The sequence below is a fragment of the Rhopilema esculentum genome, chromosome 8 (assembly GCF_057945365.1).
Source record: "Rhopilema esculentum isolate cy_ngs chromosome 8, ASM5794536v1, whole genome shotgun sequence".
Classification (NCBI taxonomy): Eukaryota; Metazoa; Cnidaria; class Scyphozoa; order Rhizostomeae; family Rhizostomatidae; genus Rhopilema; species Rhopilema esculentum.
Window position 1 is genome coordinate 9,021,478 of NC_142822.1, and position 21,721 is coordinate 9,043,198.

General features: G+C 37.5%; 1 protein-coding gene across 3 annotated transcripts; it reads left to right on the forward strand.

Moving 5' to 3' along the window:
- Window positions 1-1,840: 1,840 nt before the first annotated feature.
- Window positions 1,841-20,658, forward strand: LOC135695144 (PP2C-like domain-containing protein CG9801). 3 transcript variants are annotated; one of them, XM_065214129.2, is made up of 6 exons: window positions 1,841-2,318; window positions 5,639-5,701; window positions 6,561-7,596; window positions 9,005-9,317; window positions 10,172-10,260; window positions 18,788-20,658. In XM_065214129.2, exons 1-6 carry the CDS (start codon window positions 2,071-2,073, stop codon window positions 18,821-18,823), a joined length of 1,785 nt encoding a protein of 594 aa, XP_065070201.2. In that variant the 5' UTR covers window positions 1,841-2,070; the 3' UTR covers window positions 18,824-20,658. The 3 variants fall into 3 exon arrangements, with proteins under 3 accessions (XP_065070201.2, XP_065070200.2, XP_065070202.2); XM_065214128.2 differs by lacking the exon at window positions 18,788-20,658 and having other exon boundaries at window positions 10,172-11,868; XM_065214130.2 differs by lacking the exons at window positions 1,841-2,318; window positions 18,788-20,658 and adding an exon at window positions 2,360-2,720 and having other exon boundaries at window positions 10,172-13,041.
- The last annotated feature ends 1,063 nt before the right edge of the window (window positions 20,659-21,721 follow it).

Consider the following 21,721-nt stretch of genomic DNA (forward strand, 5'->3'; position numbering starts at 1 on the left):
ACCATTACGCTTATGATAAGTGCGGGGCCCTGGGCAGGGCCCATGCCACGAAGTCGAGAGTGGGGGGCAAGGCTTCTTCCCCCTTCTACCGCAGCTTTAAAGCTACTTGGTTCGCAAAAAAGTAGGGAGCATGGCCAACACCCCCCCCCCCCCCCCGGCGGCGTGGGGCCATTTCCTTTAATTCACTTTATTTAATGTTGGTTTACAAAATACTAGCTAATAAACAGCTAATTAACACCAACTTGTAACTATAACAAATATAACAAAGAAGAAATCGCGATGTTTACAAGTATTCAATATTAGAAATATATAGTGTGCATAGTCTACACGAGCATGTAAGATCCGTCTGTTTAATTTTAGCTTTGAATACCTAACAATTTTCTGTCGATCGAATATCTAATGATATAGAATTCCACAATTCATTACATCTATAGGATATTGCATCTAGCCCATAAGTAACAGTGTTCGGCTTTTTTTGTATAAAAGATTGATTTCGTAAGTTTATTCAACTGAAAAATCTCTTTCATAAATACTGGATTTAAGTTATTTACTGTTTTGCATATTTCTATGGCTAGTAGTTAAAGGTTCTTTTGATGTATCCTGGCATCATTTTTTTGTGAGAGAATGTTTTCAAAACTTGATTTAAAATCATTGTAAGCCACTCTCAGTGCCCTTTTATGGATATTTTCAATAAGTTTTCCAGATTTTCGGCTACAATACATCCATAAAAGAGGGCAATAGTTAAAGTGATTAAGGTTTTCATCAATAGTGATCTTTTATATTCATTCATATAAGGGGCGATTCTGACTAGGGCATTTATCTTGTTACCTGCTTCTTTACATGCCCCCTGGACCCCCTTAAAACCGCCGCTGCAAATAGCAACTATTCATTAAATCTCGGCTTGCGTTAGACAGATGGTTTTCCAAGGACACTGCAACGCGGTTATTGAATTCACATGATAAGAAACATTTTAGATAAGAAACAAAAACTTTATGCTAGAAGAAAATACACTAATTTTTGAAAAGTTTAACTTAAAAATCGTAATTTTTTAGTAGAGTACATTCTCGATTTTATTTTTGTATGCTATTTTTTCTACATGAACTATCCTGCTATCAGAATTCTGTTTTGTATATTGGGAGAGAGATTTATAGCAATAGGTCAGAAATGCAGTTTGATTAAAATGAATGATGTAATATTCATTGCTTATCGCAAAAATAGTAATGTAGCTTGATTTCATATAATATTATATATTAGATGTAAATAATGTAATATTAATATAAAATTAATTTAATGATAATTATATATTATATATTGTCATGTATATTTTAATTGTATTATAACAGATGTAATATTCTATCTTGCAATATGATGAAATGTTATATCATGTAATCATTACCTGCCATTTCTAAGTTTACTGGGCTATAGTACAGTGTAATATAGCATACTATAGGATAGTATAGTATAGTATAATATAATATAGTATACTATGGGATAGTATAGTATAGTATAGTATAGTATAGTATAGTATAATATAATATAGTATACTATGGGATAGTATAGTATAGTATAGTATAGTATAGTATAGTATAATATTCTGTGGTATGATATAGTTAAGTAAAATAATCCAGTTGATGATGAAATGTAACGTAATGTGCGGTATTCTGGATATGACGTAATATTACATAAAATGATGTTTTCAAACTTTTCTTATTTATTTGGTATTTTAGATAGAGACAGTCTAGTTGGGTTATCTAGTAAACATAATTATAGATCATGCACCAATTTTCCATTAATTTATCTTGAATGCCGTTTTCACACCTTTCTACTTGTCGCATTGACGCACTGCGCAGGAGCCAAAATCAAAAACAAATGTTGAAAGGTGGAAGAAGAGCCTGTTTGATCAATTGCTCCAGAAATACCTTGGTTGCTAATTGAGGGAGGTCATTCGATTCTTAAATTATATCATTTTTGTTGAACTTATCAAGAACAGGTTTGCAAGAAAAACCATCCATCAAATCACATGGTCTCCGTTCGCATTTCAAGTCAAAACCCCAAGCTCCAAAGTCGAGAATGGACAGAATCGATGAAAAGCAGTGCCCCGGAACTGAAGTGCCAGACCAAACGGAAGAAGACATCGTGTATAAAGATGAAACAATTTACCAGGATGTGCAAAATTTAGTGGATCAAAATGAGCTAGAAGGAACTGATGGGCTGGCACGGTCTCCTGGAAATGGAGGTGATGAACTTTTAGACTCACTGGCGCTGGCTGCTAAAAAAATACAAGTTCAAGACCCCAAAAATCCAGTTGATGATGAAAGGTAAGATTTGAACAAAATCATGATTTTCAATCGTTGATATGTTTTGTGATATGCCTTAGCAGTGCCATAGCGTCCATTGTATACCAAGCCCGCTCATCAAGTTGCACTTTACTTCCTGGAAGTGAATAATCGTGCGTAACGACTGTCGGATTGTTCGTTGACGTGTTTACATTATCGATTTTATTATCCGAATGAAACTTCAGTGAATAGATAGATGAAGTGATTGAGAGTCAAGTAAAGATGGCTACATGATTCCAATCTGTGCGATATATGCGTAAGATTACGACAGTACACAGCATTTCAAGGTTTGAAGAATTTTAAGTGTGAAAAAATATCGGTTTATGCAATTTGCCAAGATGTCTGTGCGAAATTATGTTACATGAAGTTCATGGCATTTGCGAGGTAAAGCCTGCTATCAATACTTTTAAAATTTTTGCACTGTTCTAGATATATTCAAGAGGCAATACTAAATTCTACCAACCACTGGAAAATGTATAGCTTATTCGTTCATATCCTTATCTGTTACTTTTTGTGATGCAGGAATTACATTTAGGGTTTATTAGTGAATTCTTTTCGCTCAAAATTGGTCAAAAATTAGGAACAACAGGTTGAGGCTAAGCAATTGTAAAATTTAATTTTGAACAATGTTGTTAAACCAATTTAAAAATTTCATCTCAAAAAGAGGAGCTTTTTGCCATCTAGGAGTGCTTTTCCGGTGAATTTTCAAACATGTTGGAAAAAAATATCTCATTTACTAAAGGGGGCAAATGAGGCCTGAACAACCCTCTAGAGCATACTAGCTAGCAATTACACTGCTTTCCCCCCATTAATTTAAGAACAAATTTAGAACAATCCAGCCTCAGGTTTTTTTAAAAATTAAGAATAGCCAGCCTGAAATAAAATTTACTGGTTCTTTTGAAAATAATGTATACATCTTTAGAACAAGATTTTAAATTTGCTTATCTACTCCTAAAAATTTTCTGGGAAATCAATTTGCTCTCGGTAAACAAAGTATGAACTAGTGATAACATCATATCTGACACAACATCAGTGGCTCTTTTGTTGTTATTTTTAAATTTTTTGGAAGCAGTTCAGGTTGAATAAAAGAGGGTTATACACATTTGCCAACATTTTTTGGCACAATCTTTGCCTTGCAGTGATCCATGCAAACCCAGAATAGCCAGATTAATAAATTGATTTAATTCTATTTCATGTTGAGTATATAATCCTTCTTAATCCTTAGTTTATCCACCGATAATAACTATATGTAATATACCATTTCCCAACTTTAATTCCCCAACTTTTACTCTTTGCAACTAGACTTGATGCACAGGGAGCTAATTTGGCTCTTTGTGCATTGCACCAAAAGATCCCAGTGGCAGGAGGGACCCTGGCACTCTTTGTGCCTAGAGGCGTACCTAATAGTTTTGGGATTTGAGTAGATGAAGGTAAAAAAGCTTATGCCCTTTTTGAAGGTAAAAAAAGCTTTCTGTTGATTCAATTACTGTGAATCCTCTAGTAAGCATCTATATTGTGTGGCCTTGAGATAGTTTTAAGAGGGACTCAAATTTTTGAGGGGGGCTGCTCATCGAAGCAGGGCAACAGGTGTGCTGTCTAGTTTTTTATTAGTTCTCCAGGTCCCAAGCAACAGCTCATAAACTAGATTGTGGAAAATCAGTTCAACCTAAGCTGTATTAAATTTCAAATCATTTTTAGTTCTTTCCTCAAGCAAGGTCAATATGAATATTCACATCAGGCTTGGACAGAATTAGGTGTATCTAAACATTTCTACAGCATTTTTGGATCGGTGACCTTGTTTGAACTGTGAGTCTGATGCTCTTTACTCATCAACTGTCATGCTAGACATAGGCGTAAACTCAGGAGGGGCTCTGGGGCTTCAGCCCCTCCTGACAAAAACCAAGGGGGGCTGAGCCCCCCCCCCCTGGAAAATAAGGAAGTGCTTTACCAATTTTTAGATTAGTTTGTTATATTATTGGTTCCATGCATAAACATTTTGGGTGCCTAAATAGAACTGATGATCTCAACTTAAAGAAACTGATTATGATAAAAATAAACTTTCAATCATTTCATTTGTGTGTTTCTTCTTCCTCGATAATGAAAAATGCACGGAAAAATCACCTTTAAGCTCTTAGCTAATCCACTTTCTATCCTGTGACATCAGCAGCTGCCATTAGGGATTGTCATTAATTTTTTGAGCCCCCCCCCCCCCCCCTGAAAAAGATGCAAGTCTACGCCTATGATGCTAGAGCCTTTAAGTCCTTACCTTATCCTGAAAACCAGGGCTTCTGAGAGTTGAAAAAAGAACAGGAAGGAAATGAGAAAATGAGAAAGAGAGAGAAAGAGAGAAAGAGAGAGAGAGAGAGAGAGAGAGAGAGAGAGAGAGAGAGAGAGAGAGAGAGAAAGAAAGAAAGAGAAAGAAAGAGAAAGAAGAAAAAGTTTTTAGAAAAAAGGGAGACTGGTTTTGTTTTTGAATTTCTAGTGTTTATAATTTAAGTTGGTTTACACTGGAATACAATTTTAGCAGGTAATATTTTTAAGCTTGTTTTTTAATGTGAAATCATTGTCAGTGTCATACCCTTCCCTCCCTTATATTTAAATGATAGGATGGTTTGGCAAAAATGTATACAAAGCAGATAGCACTATTTTACATTCAGTGTTACTTGCAAGGGAGAATTGAGGAAATTGGACTCCCAGTCTTCAAAATATGGTCCCCAATGTTTTCCAATTATTTTTGAAAAAGGAGAAGTGATTAATGGGTGTGGAACAGGCGGATCCATTACACTTTGATGTCATTGAAAGCTATTTGACTTTGTTTTAATCAAATCAATATATACGAATCAGTGTTGCCTGTTTTTTACGTTTTTGGGGCATGGTTTCGCATAATTTCCTGAATACTGTGCCCCAAGAGCCCCTCATTGTGGAGGACCTTCATACCCCCTGCATGGACAACGTATGCCTAATTTAAAAATGAACAAGAAATTGTAAGGTATCAACAAGGTGCCAGGAACTGCAAAGTGGAAGGATAGAAGGCATGACCAACAAGACCATGCTGTGTTCCCTTATTCACGGTGCTTCATACCGGGTGTATTTTTTTCTTAAGGCAAATCTTAAAAACGTGACCTACTTTATGTGAAGAATTATGCGATGTAGACCATGCTTTGGTAAAAGTGGGAGGGTAATTCCTGATACAATACAGTAATGTTTACATTTAGTTTCTTTACTCATTAAAAAGTTTCAGCTATTTTGCTTTGACATTGGTGAGGGCCTCCAAGCTCTAATCTTTCTCTCTCATTTTTTAGAACAAGTGTAGAAGTAGAAGAAGATGAGAAGCAAGGCAACAGCCTTTTTGACAGGTTGAAAAGGTAAGACTAGATTTTGTATGAAGTATATCTACTCTCTCCCTTAAGGAGTACATTAAGTACAAAGATTTTTGGCATGACAAACTTTGTCCAAAGATTTATTTGTACGAAATTTAGAGTCATCCAAAAGTTTGTCACGATGAATATTTTTGTATGAAACAGGCATGCGCAATGTTTATTGGCTGAAGTAAAGGCTACAATCTTTAAACATGAGTGTCTGCAAGTGTTTGAAAACATTCGTTCTTTCAAGCTAATAGGGCCACCAGTTCAAATTGATGACATTAATATTCTCATCATTTATCAAAAAGTCACACTCTCTTTCTTATTCTTCTTTGAGAAAAGACTGACCATATCTTCAGCCAGCAGGGGGCTTGGGAGGGGAGGCTTAGCCCCCCAGATGGAGAAAAATACTGTTGTTGGGTTTTTGTATTATGTAACAGTTTATGGTTTTGCCTTAAGCATCCAAAAGACTGGTCAATATTTGTCCAAAAATTTATTTGTCCGAAATTTCAAAATTTGTTCGGTCTTTCAATAAAATACGACAAAGCAGGCCTGGCCATAAAACTTTTACCAGGGGAGAAGTAAACAGCTCTCCTGGTAGTATTCAGGTGAACTATAAGAATAGAAACAAAGGAAAAATTTATTTCAAAGTTTCGCTTTTTAGAACAATTTAGGAGAGCAATCTGTAGCTCCTCTCCAGCGTTTGAGGAGAGCTTGAAGGGAGCAAGAGCTATGGCTCTCTTCAAATGGCCAGGCCTGGACAAAGAACTGACAGGCAGCAATCTTTGACTATATGGGTTAAACTACACGATTATGAAGACTTAACAGTGACTTAGTGTTAATTCTGAGATTTCCCTTGCAGGGGCCTGTTCAATACCCGAAACACGTCGATAAAATTTGGAAAGCATATAAGTGATGTTCCAAACAAAAAGATAAGCAAAATAGATACAAATGTTACATATGCATACGATGCTCCAGAGGACGCTCTATGGTACATTCACAAGCGAAGATTAAAGCGCGGTGGCAATGAGAAATCTGATAAAACTCCAGTTGCTAATATCGTTAACTGGAAAAGACGCGACGAAGATTGTTACGGTCTCGTAACTTCGCTTTACGATAAACTTATCGATGGTTCGGGAAATGTCGGCGATCCAGTTGCGGACAGTTTGGCAATAGTTGCCAGATCAAATAATTGCATACTTATTCTTGCGGATGGCGTGAACTGGGGCGAGCGCTCGATGCTTGCTTCCCGCTCTTCTGTTTACGGAGCAGTCACATATCTATTGAAAGAAGGGACGTTAGATAGTGCCCAAAGTACGAAAGATGTATTTCGATCTATACTGAGAGCATTTGAGACTGCCCAAAATGTGATAATGGAGGAAGAAGCCACACTGACAACTCTCTGCATTGGAGTTGTCGTTGAACTTGCAGATAAAGATAAATGGGGGTTTTGTGTTGTTAATGTCGGCGATAGTCTTGCTTTTGTTTACAACGAACAAGAAGGCGTGCGTGAAGTGACTATGGGTTCGCATTCAGTGGATGAGAAGCGAGACATGCGCTACTCTGGAGGAGCATTAGGCCCTGCAGATGGCTACAACCCTGATTTAACCAATCTGACTTGCGCATACACGTCGCTTGAGAGTGGTGATTTTGTTTACCTTACAAGTGATGGAATCAGTGATAATTTCGATCCGACGGTAGGCCGGTTCCCCTGTCGACGGAGGTCAAGTAAAGCAAGTCCGTTACTGCAGCGAAAAAACCCGGAAGAAATTCGTTATGATTCCGAGGAGTCAATTACGCGGCAGTTAAAGTCGTTGGGTACAATCGATGATATCGTCGAATGGAACATGTTATCTCCAAGAGAGAGGCATCAAGGCATGCTTAACAAAATGCGTGATGTATGTCTTATTTTTCTCTTAAGAATCATACAAATATCTTTGAAGATGGTACGAAAAATCGGTAATACAACTCATGATACTCAACTCTTCTCTTTTTGCCTTTCACTTTGGTCCGACTTGTTGTACTCCTATTAGTGTCGGACTATAGGTCTTTCGGCAAAACGTACTCAAGTTCTTTTAGGTCAACACTCCAACACTAACAGTCCTCCATTCACTTTGGCCATCATTTAACTGGTTATACTTTTATGGGTCTCGGACTGTTTCAGGAAAATGCATTACACTCACGTTCTTTCTGTCCGACACTAAATATTTCCACTCGCTGTCGATATCGCTCGACTTGTTATAACCTGAGCAGTGTCACACTGACTGTATTCCAATAAGATGCGATATACTTTCGCTTTTTGTGCCATTTCGAAAATTTACCATAATGAACACATATGAATTATATTTCGCTATCTGAAATGAAAGCCTGTTTCTTGCATGGGAACATTAATTCAAATACTAATTCTAGCTTTCCTTTAGGCTCAAAATTTATTCCCATGTCTAATTAATCAATGACTTATCTTGCCTCATCAAACATGGACGCCATCTTGCTTACTAGCCTGAAATATACAGTTGAATCCCGGTAGGTGGTACCCTGGAAGACTCGGACTTTCCAACCAAATTGGACTGATTTCCGATTCCCATTGAATTTCCTTCTTTTTAACCAATGCGTTGTAGATCTACCGCCTCATTTGACTCTCTCCTACCTAGTAACATTCAATCTTTGTCTCTTCTCACCTCTGACGTTGAACCATCAACGCCACAAGGGTTGATGGAGTCTCTACGGCTGAGGGGTGCTTTCGTTTGCTAAGACTGATGTGTCCTTAATCAATTCAAGACTACGCTCTTCGTTTCGAAATTCACATGACATGTGAACAGCATCCCTTTGTCTAAATGGTGAATTTTGATGGCAAACTTGATGGGTGATGTTGGGAATAAAGTTGCCTTAGGATAAACTTTTATAAAAAAGAGACAGAAGGTGATATACGATCTTCTTTGGTTCGAAGAGAAAAGATTGTTGTTGGAATTGAACCTTCACAACCTTTGGTTTTTCAAATATTGTTTCAACAAATCCTCGCAAGTAGCCAGTGAACCATAAAGACTGCTTTGCCAAAATATTACGTTTCCCCAAACATTTTCCTATCGAATTTAGACGAAAAACAAAATCGATCGTTCCAACAAATAAGGGGGTGTGTCCCCCCAGTCAGTCCAACCCGTAGTGCTGCCATTGTCCTAAATGCAAAATGCTTGTTCAACGAAAGGTAGCCGGTAAATTCCCAAAATCCTGGATTCTTTCCTATGTGGATTTGCTGTAGCACATGAGAAAGCCTTTGATATTTTACCCATTGCATTTTTATCATGTTAGGTGATCGAAAAGGAAGAGGGGCCACCCAGTGCGCTGGGTGTCTGTGCAAAATTTATGAACTTCGTTGTTAGCAATACCCAAGGTAAGCGGTTGTTTCTGGAAAAAAACGGTATGGCGGAAGATGACTTGCACAAAATGACATCAAAAGAAAGAAAAGAACGATCTTTGTACATGAAAGGACAACTCGAGACGAAATCTGGAAAGCTAGATCATGCATCGATCGCCGCATTTCGTGTTGGGAGATTAAATCCACAGCCATTGAAAAGGGTTCTTAGTGCCGCAAGTAACGAGAGTTTTGAGATTCTAAATCATGGTAAGCTTTGCTTTTTCGAATCTTTCCCTAAAGAATTGACGGTGATCCACTGTTTGTATTACCATGTGTGTATTTTGAGAGTCGATGGTAATTCACTGTGTGTCACGGCAAACTGGAGTACAATAGCTATGTACATTCATTTGTGAGTTTATGCAATGAAAGTAGCTTTTTGTGAAACTTTGGAACTGTAGTTATCTGTGAATCCAAAAGTATTTCTTGGAAAACAGATCTATTTGTTGCTAAGCAAAACATCAAAGTCTTTACTAAAGTTGTCTTTAGGCCATTTCTTCGAAATCTAACGTGGTGAAATTTCTTGCTTGTTTTGATATAAAAACCCCACGAATTGCTTTCAGTCATTTAATGTACCACAATATCAAGCAAAAAACCCTTCATCAACTCAAAAACACAAAATCTCAGTAAGGTTCCATACTGGAGACCCTTTCTTTCTATGAAAATTACATTTGTGTTCCTTTTAGGGACGATTTCCTTTGAGAATACGGATAAAGAAAAATAGACCGAGAGACTTTTGAAGAGGCTTTGGGTCCTATCCCAATTTTCCACGAATGTGATGATCATTTTCGTTTTAATTGTTACGTTATCAATGTCCTTGACCGCCACTTCTTCAATGGATCTTTGCAATTAAATGGGAATATGCAATCGGACAAAGGAACTTGCGTGCAGAGATCAGTAAATTCGACTCTCATGCAAGGAAATAATATTCTTTTAAATACAACCTCTTTGTTGATATGGATACTCATTTAATCGGTGTAAGCCTTTTACTTACTCGCTAATATTTTTTATTCAATTTTCATGTCTGATATTGTTTATTCAATTCTTATTGTTTACTATTGCAGAACTGGATGGATATAGTAGCATTTACAGTGCAGTTAATCAGGAACCTTCCAGCAGCAATTATCAACCAGAACCTGACACATTGGAGCAAGTAAATAAACCTCGTGTTCGCCCAATTCTTTATAATTTGCACTACGAATCGTCAATTTAGCTAGCATTTTCATATTCTGATAAATTTTACATGCGTACTTTTACCGTTAGGTAGTACGTACCTACGTCTTGTTGAAAAGCCTAGCAATAGTCCACTTCGCCCTACCCCAAACCGCAGAACTTTGAGTGGGGGGGTCATTTTATCGGACTTGGAATCTGCTATCTCAGATTTAGCTGAATTTGACACAAATTGTTCCTTTTTTGAAAAACAAAATTGCCATAACTTTTAGTCAATATCTCAAGCGGAAGCGGTTGCAGAATTATGGTAGGTAGAATTCAGCATCATTCGTAGGCATGGACTGTCTAAAAATTCCAATTTTCAAAGAAACTCCTCTTTTCAAAGACAGTCAAACAGTTTCTATGTAACCTGTGGCTTTAAAAATTGCTGCCCTATGAATATTGATAGCCTGGAATTGAAACCATAAATATTTTACTAAATTGTTCTCCTGTAAAGTGACCAAAATAATTTTCCGAAACTTGAGTGATAAAAACGTTCGAGTAAGTATTTTTGAATTGAATTTATTTTTTAATTATGTAAGTATCTTCAAATAGATAGACAGTTTTCCTGCGTATAATTTTAAACAGATTTTTGGAACTACCAAAAATATCAAAGAAACATTTTGCCTCAAAGAGAGAAATCAGTGAAGAATTTTTCTTCCTAAAACAGTGTCTTCAAAGACTCATTGCTAACAATGGGCCTTTGCGAGCGTGGCGACGATCCAAACAATGGCAGTAAACTTCTACAGATTAACCAAAATTAATTTCAGACTGTCTAGAAATGCATTATGGGATGCTTGCGTGGCGCAATGGCTCATTGTTAGCAATGGGTCTTTTAAAGGCTCTTGTGCAACCGGCATGCTTTGCGACTATATTTTCAAAAGCCGCCTAAAATCATACTGCATGAACATACAACAACAGTCAAGACAGTAGAAAAGTCCCGTTGAACTTTTCCATGTCATTGAACTCCATGAAACAACAACGAATATTATCACGCCAGATTTTTATCACCGAGCAAGATGATCAAACGAATCGAAGTTTTTTTGGTACAACAATGTTGAATATTGTTCGATGAAATGTTTTGCAGAATTGCCTTGGCGCCAAAGAAAATTAACAAGTGTCTCCAAGAAGGGTCCGTTGATATAACGAAAAAATATATTAATTTTTATAATTTTTTAAAGGATATGTTTTTAGATTTTAAGATTAGAAGGCAGTATTTTGGTTTATAGTTCTAGTTTGATTTATTGTAGCTAGATAGCTACTGTTAATGTTATTTTGGTAATGTTAGAAGCCCTGAAGCGTCTTCAAGGTACCCCGAGGTGTTTTCTAGCGGCATTGATAAGAGCTCTCGCTTTCCAAATTGGCCTGTGAAACATTCAGCAACTATCGGCATAAAAATCTCGAGTTATTGTTAAAAAATTCTCTGCAGGGGGTAGAGCCAGCAACAATTCTGACAAAAGGGCCTATCAAGGTGGTAATAGTGGCCTTGTATACTTATCTGAATTAGGCCTTATAATTTTTTCATAATAAGTTTTTTGACTGATAATACCAGAATTGAAAGCCGTCCTCCAACTTCTTTGTAAATCTTGAAAAGATGAATCAATACAATTTTGTCAATCTGACAAAGCGCGGAAATCAGGGACGAAAAAACACATTTTGGGGCGGGGGGGGGCTCTAAACAAATTTGCAAACCTTTGTCCACCATTATCCTTGATGCCACAACATTAATATCATACTTCAGCAAAAATGTCAGAGGGCTACAGCAACACCCCCTAGCCCGCCTTGCTCCGGCGTGCCTGGAAATTTCTGGCAGGACGATAATAAGTAGCACTTGCCCCCAACCCCTTTTCATAACGATCATGATGCACTCTCCAGTAGTTGTTGTGAATTTGAATCTGGGTTGTTTTTAATATTTAAACCTGTGTTTCGTCACCCTGGTTCGTGGAATCCAAGCAGATAACACATAACGAATTACAACCCAATTCCAAACTTGACTCCAATAATTTTCTCAACTCAAAAAGGCTATTTACAAAAGAAAAATATATACAACGCAAACGTAACTCTATAATAACTTTCGTAGATTAAACTTAGTTCATAGTTTGAACTCCATAACTCTTCAACGTAACATAACTCCTTTTCGCAACATAACTCCACAACTCTGTTCAACAACTACCAAACAAAACTCTATAGAAATAAAATAATGTCACGTGACGTACGCTAATTACAACACCCTCCCCCCCACAAAATAAGAAGAAAGGGTACTAACTAAACTGAAAAGATAAGCAAGTTAAGCAATGTTCAACAAGTTTTATTTACAATGATCTCTGGTACGTCTTGATCACGAACGATAGTAATTTGAGGTTCTTCGGAATCTTGTTCAGTCACTTCTGATGAACTACGAATCTCGATCGGATATAACTTTTGTATAGGACGTTTTATTGTTATATGCTTCTTTGCACTGTTACTTGTAAGTAACTCTACTGCACGAACGACACCGTCCTTTCCCGGTAGTAATTTTGTTACTTTCGCCATTTGCCAACGTTGGCGTGGTAATTTACTTTCGTGTACGTATACTATATCACCAATGTTGATACCCGACGTTGTCTGTTTTCCGCAATTATGAAATTCACGTAATGACGTGAGATATTCTCTTTTCCAAGATTTTCTAAATTTATCTATGACTGACGCTAAGTACCTGGAACGTTTACTCAGCTTCAAAACTTCTGAGCCCGTTTCTTCTTCCCCGCACGATGTTCGATCGAGAAGTCTTCGTCCCATGAAAAGATGAGCTGGTGTTAATGGGACTTCACCCAATTCATTATACACATAGGTTAACGGACGAGAATTGAGAACTCCTTCAATTTCAATAAGTTCTGTTTCCAGTTCCTCATAAGTTAATTTCGCGTTACCCAAAGATTTCTTGAGACATCTTTTGACCAGACGCACACAAATTTCAAAAAAACCACCCCACCAACTGGCCAGGGGAACGTTAAACTTCCATTCAAACTGAACACGTCTGCTATGAATAAAGCTGTGAACTTTCGCATCCTTGAATGTTTTCCCGTTATCAGATACGATAAGAGAAGGTATCCCTCGGCGACCAATAAGACGCTTTAAACAACGTATAAACGATTCTCCTTCGAGATCAGGTACAAGCTCGAGATGTACCGCGCGACTATTTGCACAAGTAAATAGAGCAATATAGCATTTATTCATATTTGTATCTTTAGCATAGATGTCTTTGACGTAAAGCGGTCCGGCAAAATCGACTCCAATTTTTGAAAACGCATAAGTGTCTGAAACTCGAAACTCTGGCAGTGCCGGTGCTCGACCTTCTATCTTTTTACAATGTACACACTTCGAAATTATTTTCTTCACCTTCTGTCGGCCCTTAATGATCCAAAACGACGCTCGTAATTCATTTAGGGTCTCACGTAGCCCGTTATGTTTGACAATTATATGGGATTCCCAAATAATCAAATCCGTGAAATGATGCTTACGAGGCAACAATATTGGAAATCTCGTTTCATACGGGAGATCCGCGTTTTCGATTCGTCCCTTACACCGAATTATGCCCTTATCGTCATAAAATAATCCAAGCAAGTTGCTCGATTTCTCAAAATCCGTTTCTTGAGGAATGTAACTTTGAATCTCGTTAATCCAAAGCTCACGAGCTTTCTCGATTTCATCCAGAGACAGCATTTGCTTCGTTTCAATTGAGTCTTGATTCAATTTGGATTTTAAATTCTTTATGAACCTGAGAATATGTGCAGTAACACGAAGGAGACGTTGTAAACTACTGTACCGCTCGCACTGAATCAAATCCTGTAATTTCAATGAAGGTTTACTTTTAGTATAAACCAATAAAGCCATCACGCTTTCTTTATTTGTCCCCTTTAATTCATTTAACTCGTTACTCATGCCCTTTTTTGCAATATCGTAACTCAACACGTTTGGCCACGTGGCCTCTGAACTCCTTAAAAATTTAGGCCCTAACCACCAAAGTTCATTTTCAACAATTTTTGTACACTTGATACCACGAGATGCAATATCACTCGGATTTTGATCGCTGGGACAGTATCTCCAACAGTTTTTTGGCGCAAGCTGGCGAATTTCATTAATGCGATTTTGTACGTACTGCTTAAATGTTTTGTTTTCTCCGAATATCCACCAGATGACAATTTGCGAGTCTGACCAACAAAATGTTTGGTCAATGTTCAATGTAGCGCTCAACGCGTCCGATACCGTTTTCATAAGTCTGGCAAGAATTAATGCCCCCATAAGTTCCAAACGTGGAACTGATTCCGATTTCAAGGGACTTACGCGCGTTTTCGACGCAATTAAATGAGATACAACTCTTGATGACGTTTCAACTGTTAAGTAAACGCTTGCTGCGTATGCTACTGTACTTGCGTCCGAAAAACCATGCAATTGAACTGATTTTATGTCTAAAACCTCGACCTCATGCATCACGGAACGAGGTAATTCGATTTTCGAAACCGATCTTATGTCGAGAATGATGTCACGAAATTTCTGTGCAATTTTATCATGCACTGGAGAGTCCCAGTTTTCTTTTATCTTACACAACTCTTGAAAGAGGCATTTTAAAGGCAGGATTACTGGCGATATCAATCCTAATGGATCATAGAATTTGGCTGTAGTGCACAGAATTGACCTTTTTGTAACCATAGTAATCGATGTATCTCTTACAATTTTTTCAAAGTCAAGTTTCAACGAATCTGTAATTAGATTCCAACCAATTCCCAATACCTTTGTATCTGGTTGTTCGTGATTGGGATCTTCCAGCACATTAGCGTTTTCTGAAACGGGGGTGTACAAGGCCTCATGTTTTTTAATTCTTTCTTTTAATTCCTTGTTATTTGTAACCCATTTACGAATGTTAAACCCGACTTTGTGAAGAGAGTCCTTCAGCTTTCTATACGTTTCGAATGCTTCATTGTTGGTAGAGAATGAGGATTGATAATCGTCAACGTATAACGATCTCAGTGTATTGTACACAAACAATGGGTCATTTTTCCCTTCGGTCATTATATGCTTACGCAATGTGGCGTTTAAAACAAATGGAGAACTAGTCAATCCAAATACGAGGCGCGTAAAGCGTAATTTTATCAACTCAGGATTCTCACTGCTCACGTCATTTACCCATAGAAACCGTAGAAAGTCGCGTTGCTCAGGGGGAATTTCGATATTAAGAAAGGCTTTTTCAATATCGCCGGCAATTGCCACCTTATGTATTCGGAAACGTAGTAATATATCCAAAATCATTGGCGTTAATGATGGGCCTTGTATTAAACAGTCATTAAGGCTAACTTCCCCCGATCTTTTACAGCTAGCGTCATAAACTATGCGCAATTTTGTCGTGGTTCTATCTTCTTTTAATACTTCATGATGTGGAAGATATGTTACATGACCCGGTTCATAGTTTTGTTCGATATCCAAAGTCTTGTCAACTATTTCAACAACACCTTCCTTTAGCTGATCGTGAATAACCTTATCGTACTCGTTTAAGATTGTTGGTTTGTTACTTAACCGTTTCAAAACTGAATGCAACCTGTTTTTGCATAACAGAAAATTGTCTGAAATAGGCTCGTGTTCGGGTTTAAACGGCAATTTTGCTTCATAACGCCGCCCATTAAACTCAATTTCATTTTCCATGTAATTATCACAGAATGCTGGTGATTCTGATTTTACGCCTATACTTTCATAGTCCCAGAATTTATGAATTTGTTCATTTACTTCACTGTCACTATTGACTACTAAACACTCCGCCTTGAGAATGTGTGACTCGGTTAAATGGGTCGAGAACCGATGATCATTTGCATAACTAGGAGGCGTATCAACAGGGCCAGAAAGTACGTAACCTAGTTTGCTTTTCATTGCAATGGGTCCATCTCCCATTTCCCCCCGTGTGACTTGACCATCGATTAAGGACCAATAATGATCTAATCCAATCAGCAATTGAATTTCCAAAGAATCATTGTTATCAGATTGGTCTGCTAATGGCAACCGACTCAAATGCTCATATTTTCCATAAGCAAACGCAATGTTTTGATTTATAATAGGTTCACACACATGATCAACACAATAAGCAGTTATAACAACCCTTTCACCATTAAAACAATGAACCACTAATTGTACTAGTTCAGCTTCTAGAATTTGGCCTTCATTTCCAAAAGTGTTAATTAAAATTGTTTCCTTGCCAATCGGTGATAAATTCAAGGCCTTTTTTACCGACTTACTCAAGTACGATCTTTGAGAGCAAGAATCAAATAACATTCTCACCTGACAAGTACCATCCTCTTTATCAGAAGGATTCGACACAGATCCTTGTGCTGTTGGCATGAGAAACTGTTTTTTGTTCATATCATGATTTACCAATAAATTTGTAGTGGCTGGTTGTTTAGGTATCATACCCTTTGATGAGGCCTTATCCTGTCTAGCAATCCCAGATTGATTTCGATTAAATCTCGAATTCCTATTGTTGCCACAAATCGAGGTATGATGTCGCCCACCGCATACTTTGCACTTGCCTGTTGTCATGCAATCTCTCGCAATGTGACTCCCCTTCATACATACGAAGCATCTGCCTTTCTGCCGTAAAACCCTTCTTCTTGCAAATGGGTCTGTCACCGACGTGCACCGATCCCAGAAATGTAGGCCTCCGCAAAATACACACGATGGTTCCCGCTCACCTTGGTAACTTGCTCCTCCTTGGTTATAAAAAACAGAGGTCGTTGATGGTTGAATCTGATCAACTTTTCTTGTATTCCTCCTGCCCTCAGTAAACGAATTTGCAGCCCCAGCCATCGTACTGTACTCGCATCTTTCTCTTAACTGCAACTCCTTTCCAAATTCCTGCATAACCCCATCCAGATCCCATTCTTCCGATAAATTTCTTGTTAATGTTATTCTCAATTCTGGCGAAATCTTTGACATAAGAATAGGTGTTACAAATGTTCCATAACTATCGGAATTGATTCCAATACCTCTTAAACTCCGTATAACGCCTTCCGTTTTATCGTAAAGGGTCCTCAGCTGCTGAACGCTACTCGACTGTACATTCGGTAAATTTATCAAGGATTCCATATGACGTGAAATAATTATTTGTTTATTTCCAAATCGTGATCTGAGCAACTCCAAAGCTTCAGTGTAATTCGCATTAGTTACATTAATGCCGGTTAACGTATCCTTCGCAATTCCACTCAAACAATTTAGTAGATACCGAAACTTGTCCACAGGCTCCAAACTTGGATGGCTATCAACAGTTGACAAAAAGCTGTCGTAAAACGGAGTCCATTTCTCCGGATCTCCATCGAATTTCGGTAGCTCGAGACTTGGGAGTTTACGTCTACATCCTTCTCCCGTTGATGATAAACGTGACGAAGACATAGATTCTGAGTTTTTCGATCTCTCTTTCTCATCACGACTGATTATCGATTCAATTATGCAGATAACATCTTGTACATTGCTTTGGAATTCGCCCTTTTCGACAATTTCTTTCTCTATTTCTTCTTCATCTATGATGTCTTCAATTTTTTCGTCTAATGTTTCTATTATCCTCAATTGCTTTTCAAACGTAATTTTTGCCGAATTTAGTTTTGCGATCCATTCCTCGGTAGGATTCGTATTGTTATCCATTAGGCCATTGACAGTTTGAATAGTGTTCCGCACGTGAAGGCGATGTCCGCTTCGCGATTTCACCAACTTTCTCAGCTCCGCCATAACGTCAAAGTTCTAAATAAATGTTACTGTACAACTCTCTGAGTTCCCGGGTCACGGCACCATGTTGTGAATTTGAATCTGGGTTGTTTTTAATATTTAAACCTGTGTTTCGTCACCCTGGTTCGTGGAATCCAAGCAGATAACACATAACGAATTACAACCCAATTCCAAACTTGACTCCAATAATTTTCTCAACTCAAAAAGGCTATTTACAAAAGAATAATATATACAACGCAAACGTAACTCTATAATAACTTTCGTAGATTAAACTTAGTTCATAGTTTGAACTCCATAACTCTTCAACGTAACATAACTCCTTTTCGCAACATAACTCCACAACTCTGTTCAACAACTACCAAACAAAACTCTATAGAAATAAAATAATGTCACGTGACGTACGCTAATTACAACAGTAGTTGTTAAGTCTCCTTTTTTTCATACTATAACTCTTAAAGATAAAATTTGCTGTTTCATATACGAGCTCTTGTAAAAGGTTGATGATTTCCCTCGAGTTGTTTAATGTTGCCCAGGCCAGCAGGTATTCACCAAAAGTCTTAGTTTCGACGCCTCTTCGATGTCAGCATTTGTTAATGGAAGCCAAAATCCAGATTTTCACAAAATGTAGACATTTCAAACACCTAAAATCTTGAGCTGCAAATTTGCAGTTTCTGTTATGCGGCAATATGACAATTATACAGGTGGCTTATGTTTTAATGTTCATTTTATAGAATACTTTCTCGTTGGCATATTCCATGTACAGATGAGAGTGGTCGTCAAAGTGAAAAACTCTACTAGTCACGAGGTCAGCTATCGTATCAACTATTGGGTAGTGATAACGCCTTTGATATTAGATCAATCACTCTAGAGGCGGAAACCGTGAGCGTGTGGTGGGTGTGTGGTGGGGCAAGAGTCCCCAGATTAAGAATTTTCGGAAAATTTAAGTTAAATTTGGGCTTCTGCTGTTACCAAAAAGAAAGGAAAGGGGGGTGAAGACGAAAAAGATTTTAGTCGTAGGTAAAACTTGTCTTGTTCGTTCTTTGACTTCTGGCAAAGTTATGAATGTTTTTACGAGATTTTGATTATGTTTATTAACGTCGTATTACTACTTATTTTGAACGAACAATTTTAGTCAGTTGAGTCGACGTTATTGCCCCCCCCCCACCCCCCCACGAAAAATGATCAATTTCCGCCTCTAGTTCGCTGTCTATATTGTTTGTGTCTCGATACCTTAGTTACCTTTTTTATGCCTAAGTAGGATTTGTATGTTTCATAGGTGGGGTAAACTGCACTGTCTTTTGCCTTACATTAGAGATTCTGTAGTTAATATATAGTTACTGTTATCAAAGTTGTAAGTATGCTGTATATGTATTTGGCTGTGACGTTTTATATCTGATCAACATAACGAAATTCATAATTTTGTATATATATTGAATAATATGAGAGTAGAATTTATATTGAAATCATTACACGAGTTTTTTTCGGAAGTTGTAAAGCTGTTGTGTTGCGCGATAAAATGGGACACCTATTCAGATTTAAAATACTGAGAAGGGAATAATGAACTTTCATAAAGATACTCAACTATCAACGAAGTATGCTAAACATGTCCTGAGAATCAATGGACATAAAACTGGCAAACGCCACTTTGTAAATAGGGAACAAATCATAGTTCGCTTTTGTCACTAAATAATTTTCATATATTTCGGGTAGTTGCCTCTATTATTTAAATTTTTGCAAATCAGATGCTCCCGAACAGTACTTTTTCCAATAAACTACCTGACGTGTCACCTATCTCTCAGCCAGGTACTTCTTTCTTTGGATGCACCTCAGACCAATATCGTAAATCCACGAATGAGCACCCCAACCAGCTGAGCGCCCTTCTAAAGCAATCAATCTTTTAAATTTCAAGAGCACCCCTACCCTCAAGTGTGAATCTGTGCCTTATTTATAAGGTGAATAGTGAGGAGGATAGGTAACAAAGAAATGGAAATTTTTAATGACCTTGACAAGGCAAATATGTCAATTTGCCAATTGTATCCTTTCAAATTTTCTGTGCGGCTGTCGTAATGAACATAGTGCCGAATACGTCCTATTCAGGCGCACAGAAATATATCGCAAGGCCCTGGCTAATGAGAAGGCAATGGAGGTTAACCTCTTGGACCTTTCAAATGCCAATTACTGCCTAACACACGACCTCTAAATAGCTAGCTTTGCAGCTTGTCAAGGATGTTCTAAATTCAAACCTATTTCTCAAACAGAAAACAATGCATGAAAGTCGGATCTGAGTGTTTAGTGGATGGCTAGGTATCAAGTCTGGTGCTACACAAGGCTCAATTCCTGTTCCGCTATTTTCAATATCACTAATGATGTACTTTTTTAATTGAAAGACTCTGATTTTGATAAATTTGCAGATTAACTGACAACGTACGTGTTTGAATAAGATATTGAAAGAGTGGCTCTGAACGTGAAGGAGGAATTAACTGGTTCAGAAATAATCATACTGCAATGAAAATTTCAGGTTATGTTTAGGGCTCAATGAGGAGGCAAAATTCGTCTTGGAAAGCATCAACAAACCTTCCCGTTTACCGATTAAGATAGGTTACTAGAACTCACGATGAACTCCAAGCTAAAATTTGATGATAATTTCAAAGACTTCTATAAAAATTATATTCTTGCACGTTTCCCCATATCCGAACCAAAATAAGGGTAAGACCCTATCACACGTTTTTGTGTCAAATTCAAATTATTTCCTCGTAATCTTGGTATGTTACGTAAAGACATCCAGCAAGCAGGTAGATCGTGTTCAGAAAAGAGCATTAGAAATTTGGCATAATGACTCAAAATGCCATTTGATGTACTTCTTGAACAACAGATGAACAAAAAATCTTAAAAAATTGAAACTTCACATCTTTTATCGCATTCAAAAGAAAATCCATCAATCATGTTGACATTTTTGGAAATAAGGGACGTGCAATATGAAATGAAAACAATGAAAAAATATCGAATTTGAGGAACTCAAAATTGTTTTCTTTTGTGTATTTTTTGTACGAAAGACAAGTAACAGAAAAGAGAACAGAAAATAGTTGGCTATTCCATCTTTAAATAAAGGATTCTCGAAATATTTTTAAAGGTTTAGGGTGATTAGTACTATGGTTTTTTATTTGTTTGTATTCTAGGGGTCGGTTTTTATAGATTGTTTCTCAATAAGTGTTAGTAGATGACACAAAATAGCAGAACTGTAGCATACTCTTGCTTATAACAAAAGCGTGTGTTCACTCTGTGTTCCCTTCAACATTGCCTTTCCGTCCCATTGAGGCATCTTGTGGGTGCCAAGGGAGAATCTAATCCCTAATGGAATTGCCTTTTACTCGTTTTTCAATGGAAAGTTTCTGATAGAGAAATAGTTACCAAGCAATCGTCCCCTGAGGAACAAGATGCTATGTTAGGAAAAAACAACCACGTTTCCACTTATTTTACGATTAGCTCAGAGGTATTGGCCTAAACTTTGAACGGGAGACTCGGCATATTCTAGGTATGTCTTATCTTGTTTCTTAAGCGTCGCTTCTCAATGTTTGTGTACGGTTGTTCTGAATTTATCAAGGTAATTGAGGGAGGAAAATTTGTGTTATGGTTTGAAAATATCATCTTGCTCGATTTTGTGGTGG

Bases quoted from the DNA above. Each gene is read 5' to 3' on its own strand.
- LOC135695144 (XM_065214128.2), top strand. From the start codon at position 2,071: ATGGACAGAATCGATGAAAAGCAGTGCCCCGGAACTGAAGTGCCAGAC. The intron at 2,319-5,638 runs GTAAGATTTGAA...CTCATTTTTTAG, and splicing joins AATCCAGTTGATGATGAAAG to AACAAGTGTAGAAGTAGAAG. The intron at 5,702-6,560 runs GTAAGACTAGAT...TTTCCCTTGCAG, and splicing joins CTTTTTGACAGGTTGAAAAG to GGGCCTGTTCAATACCCGAA.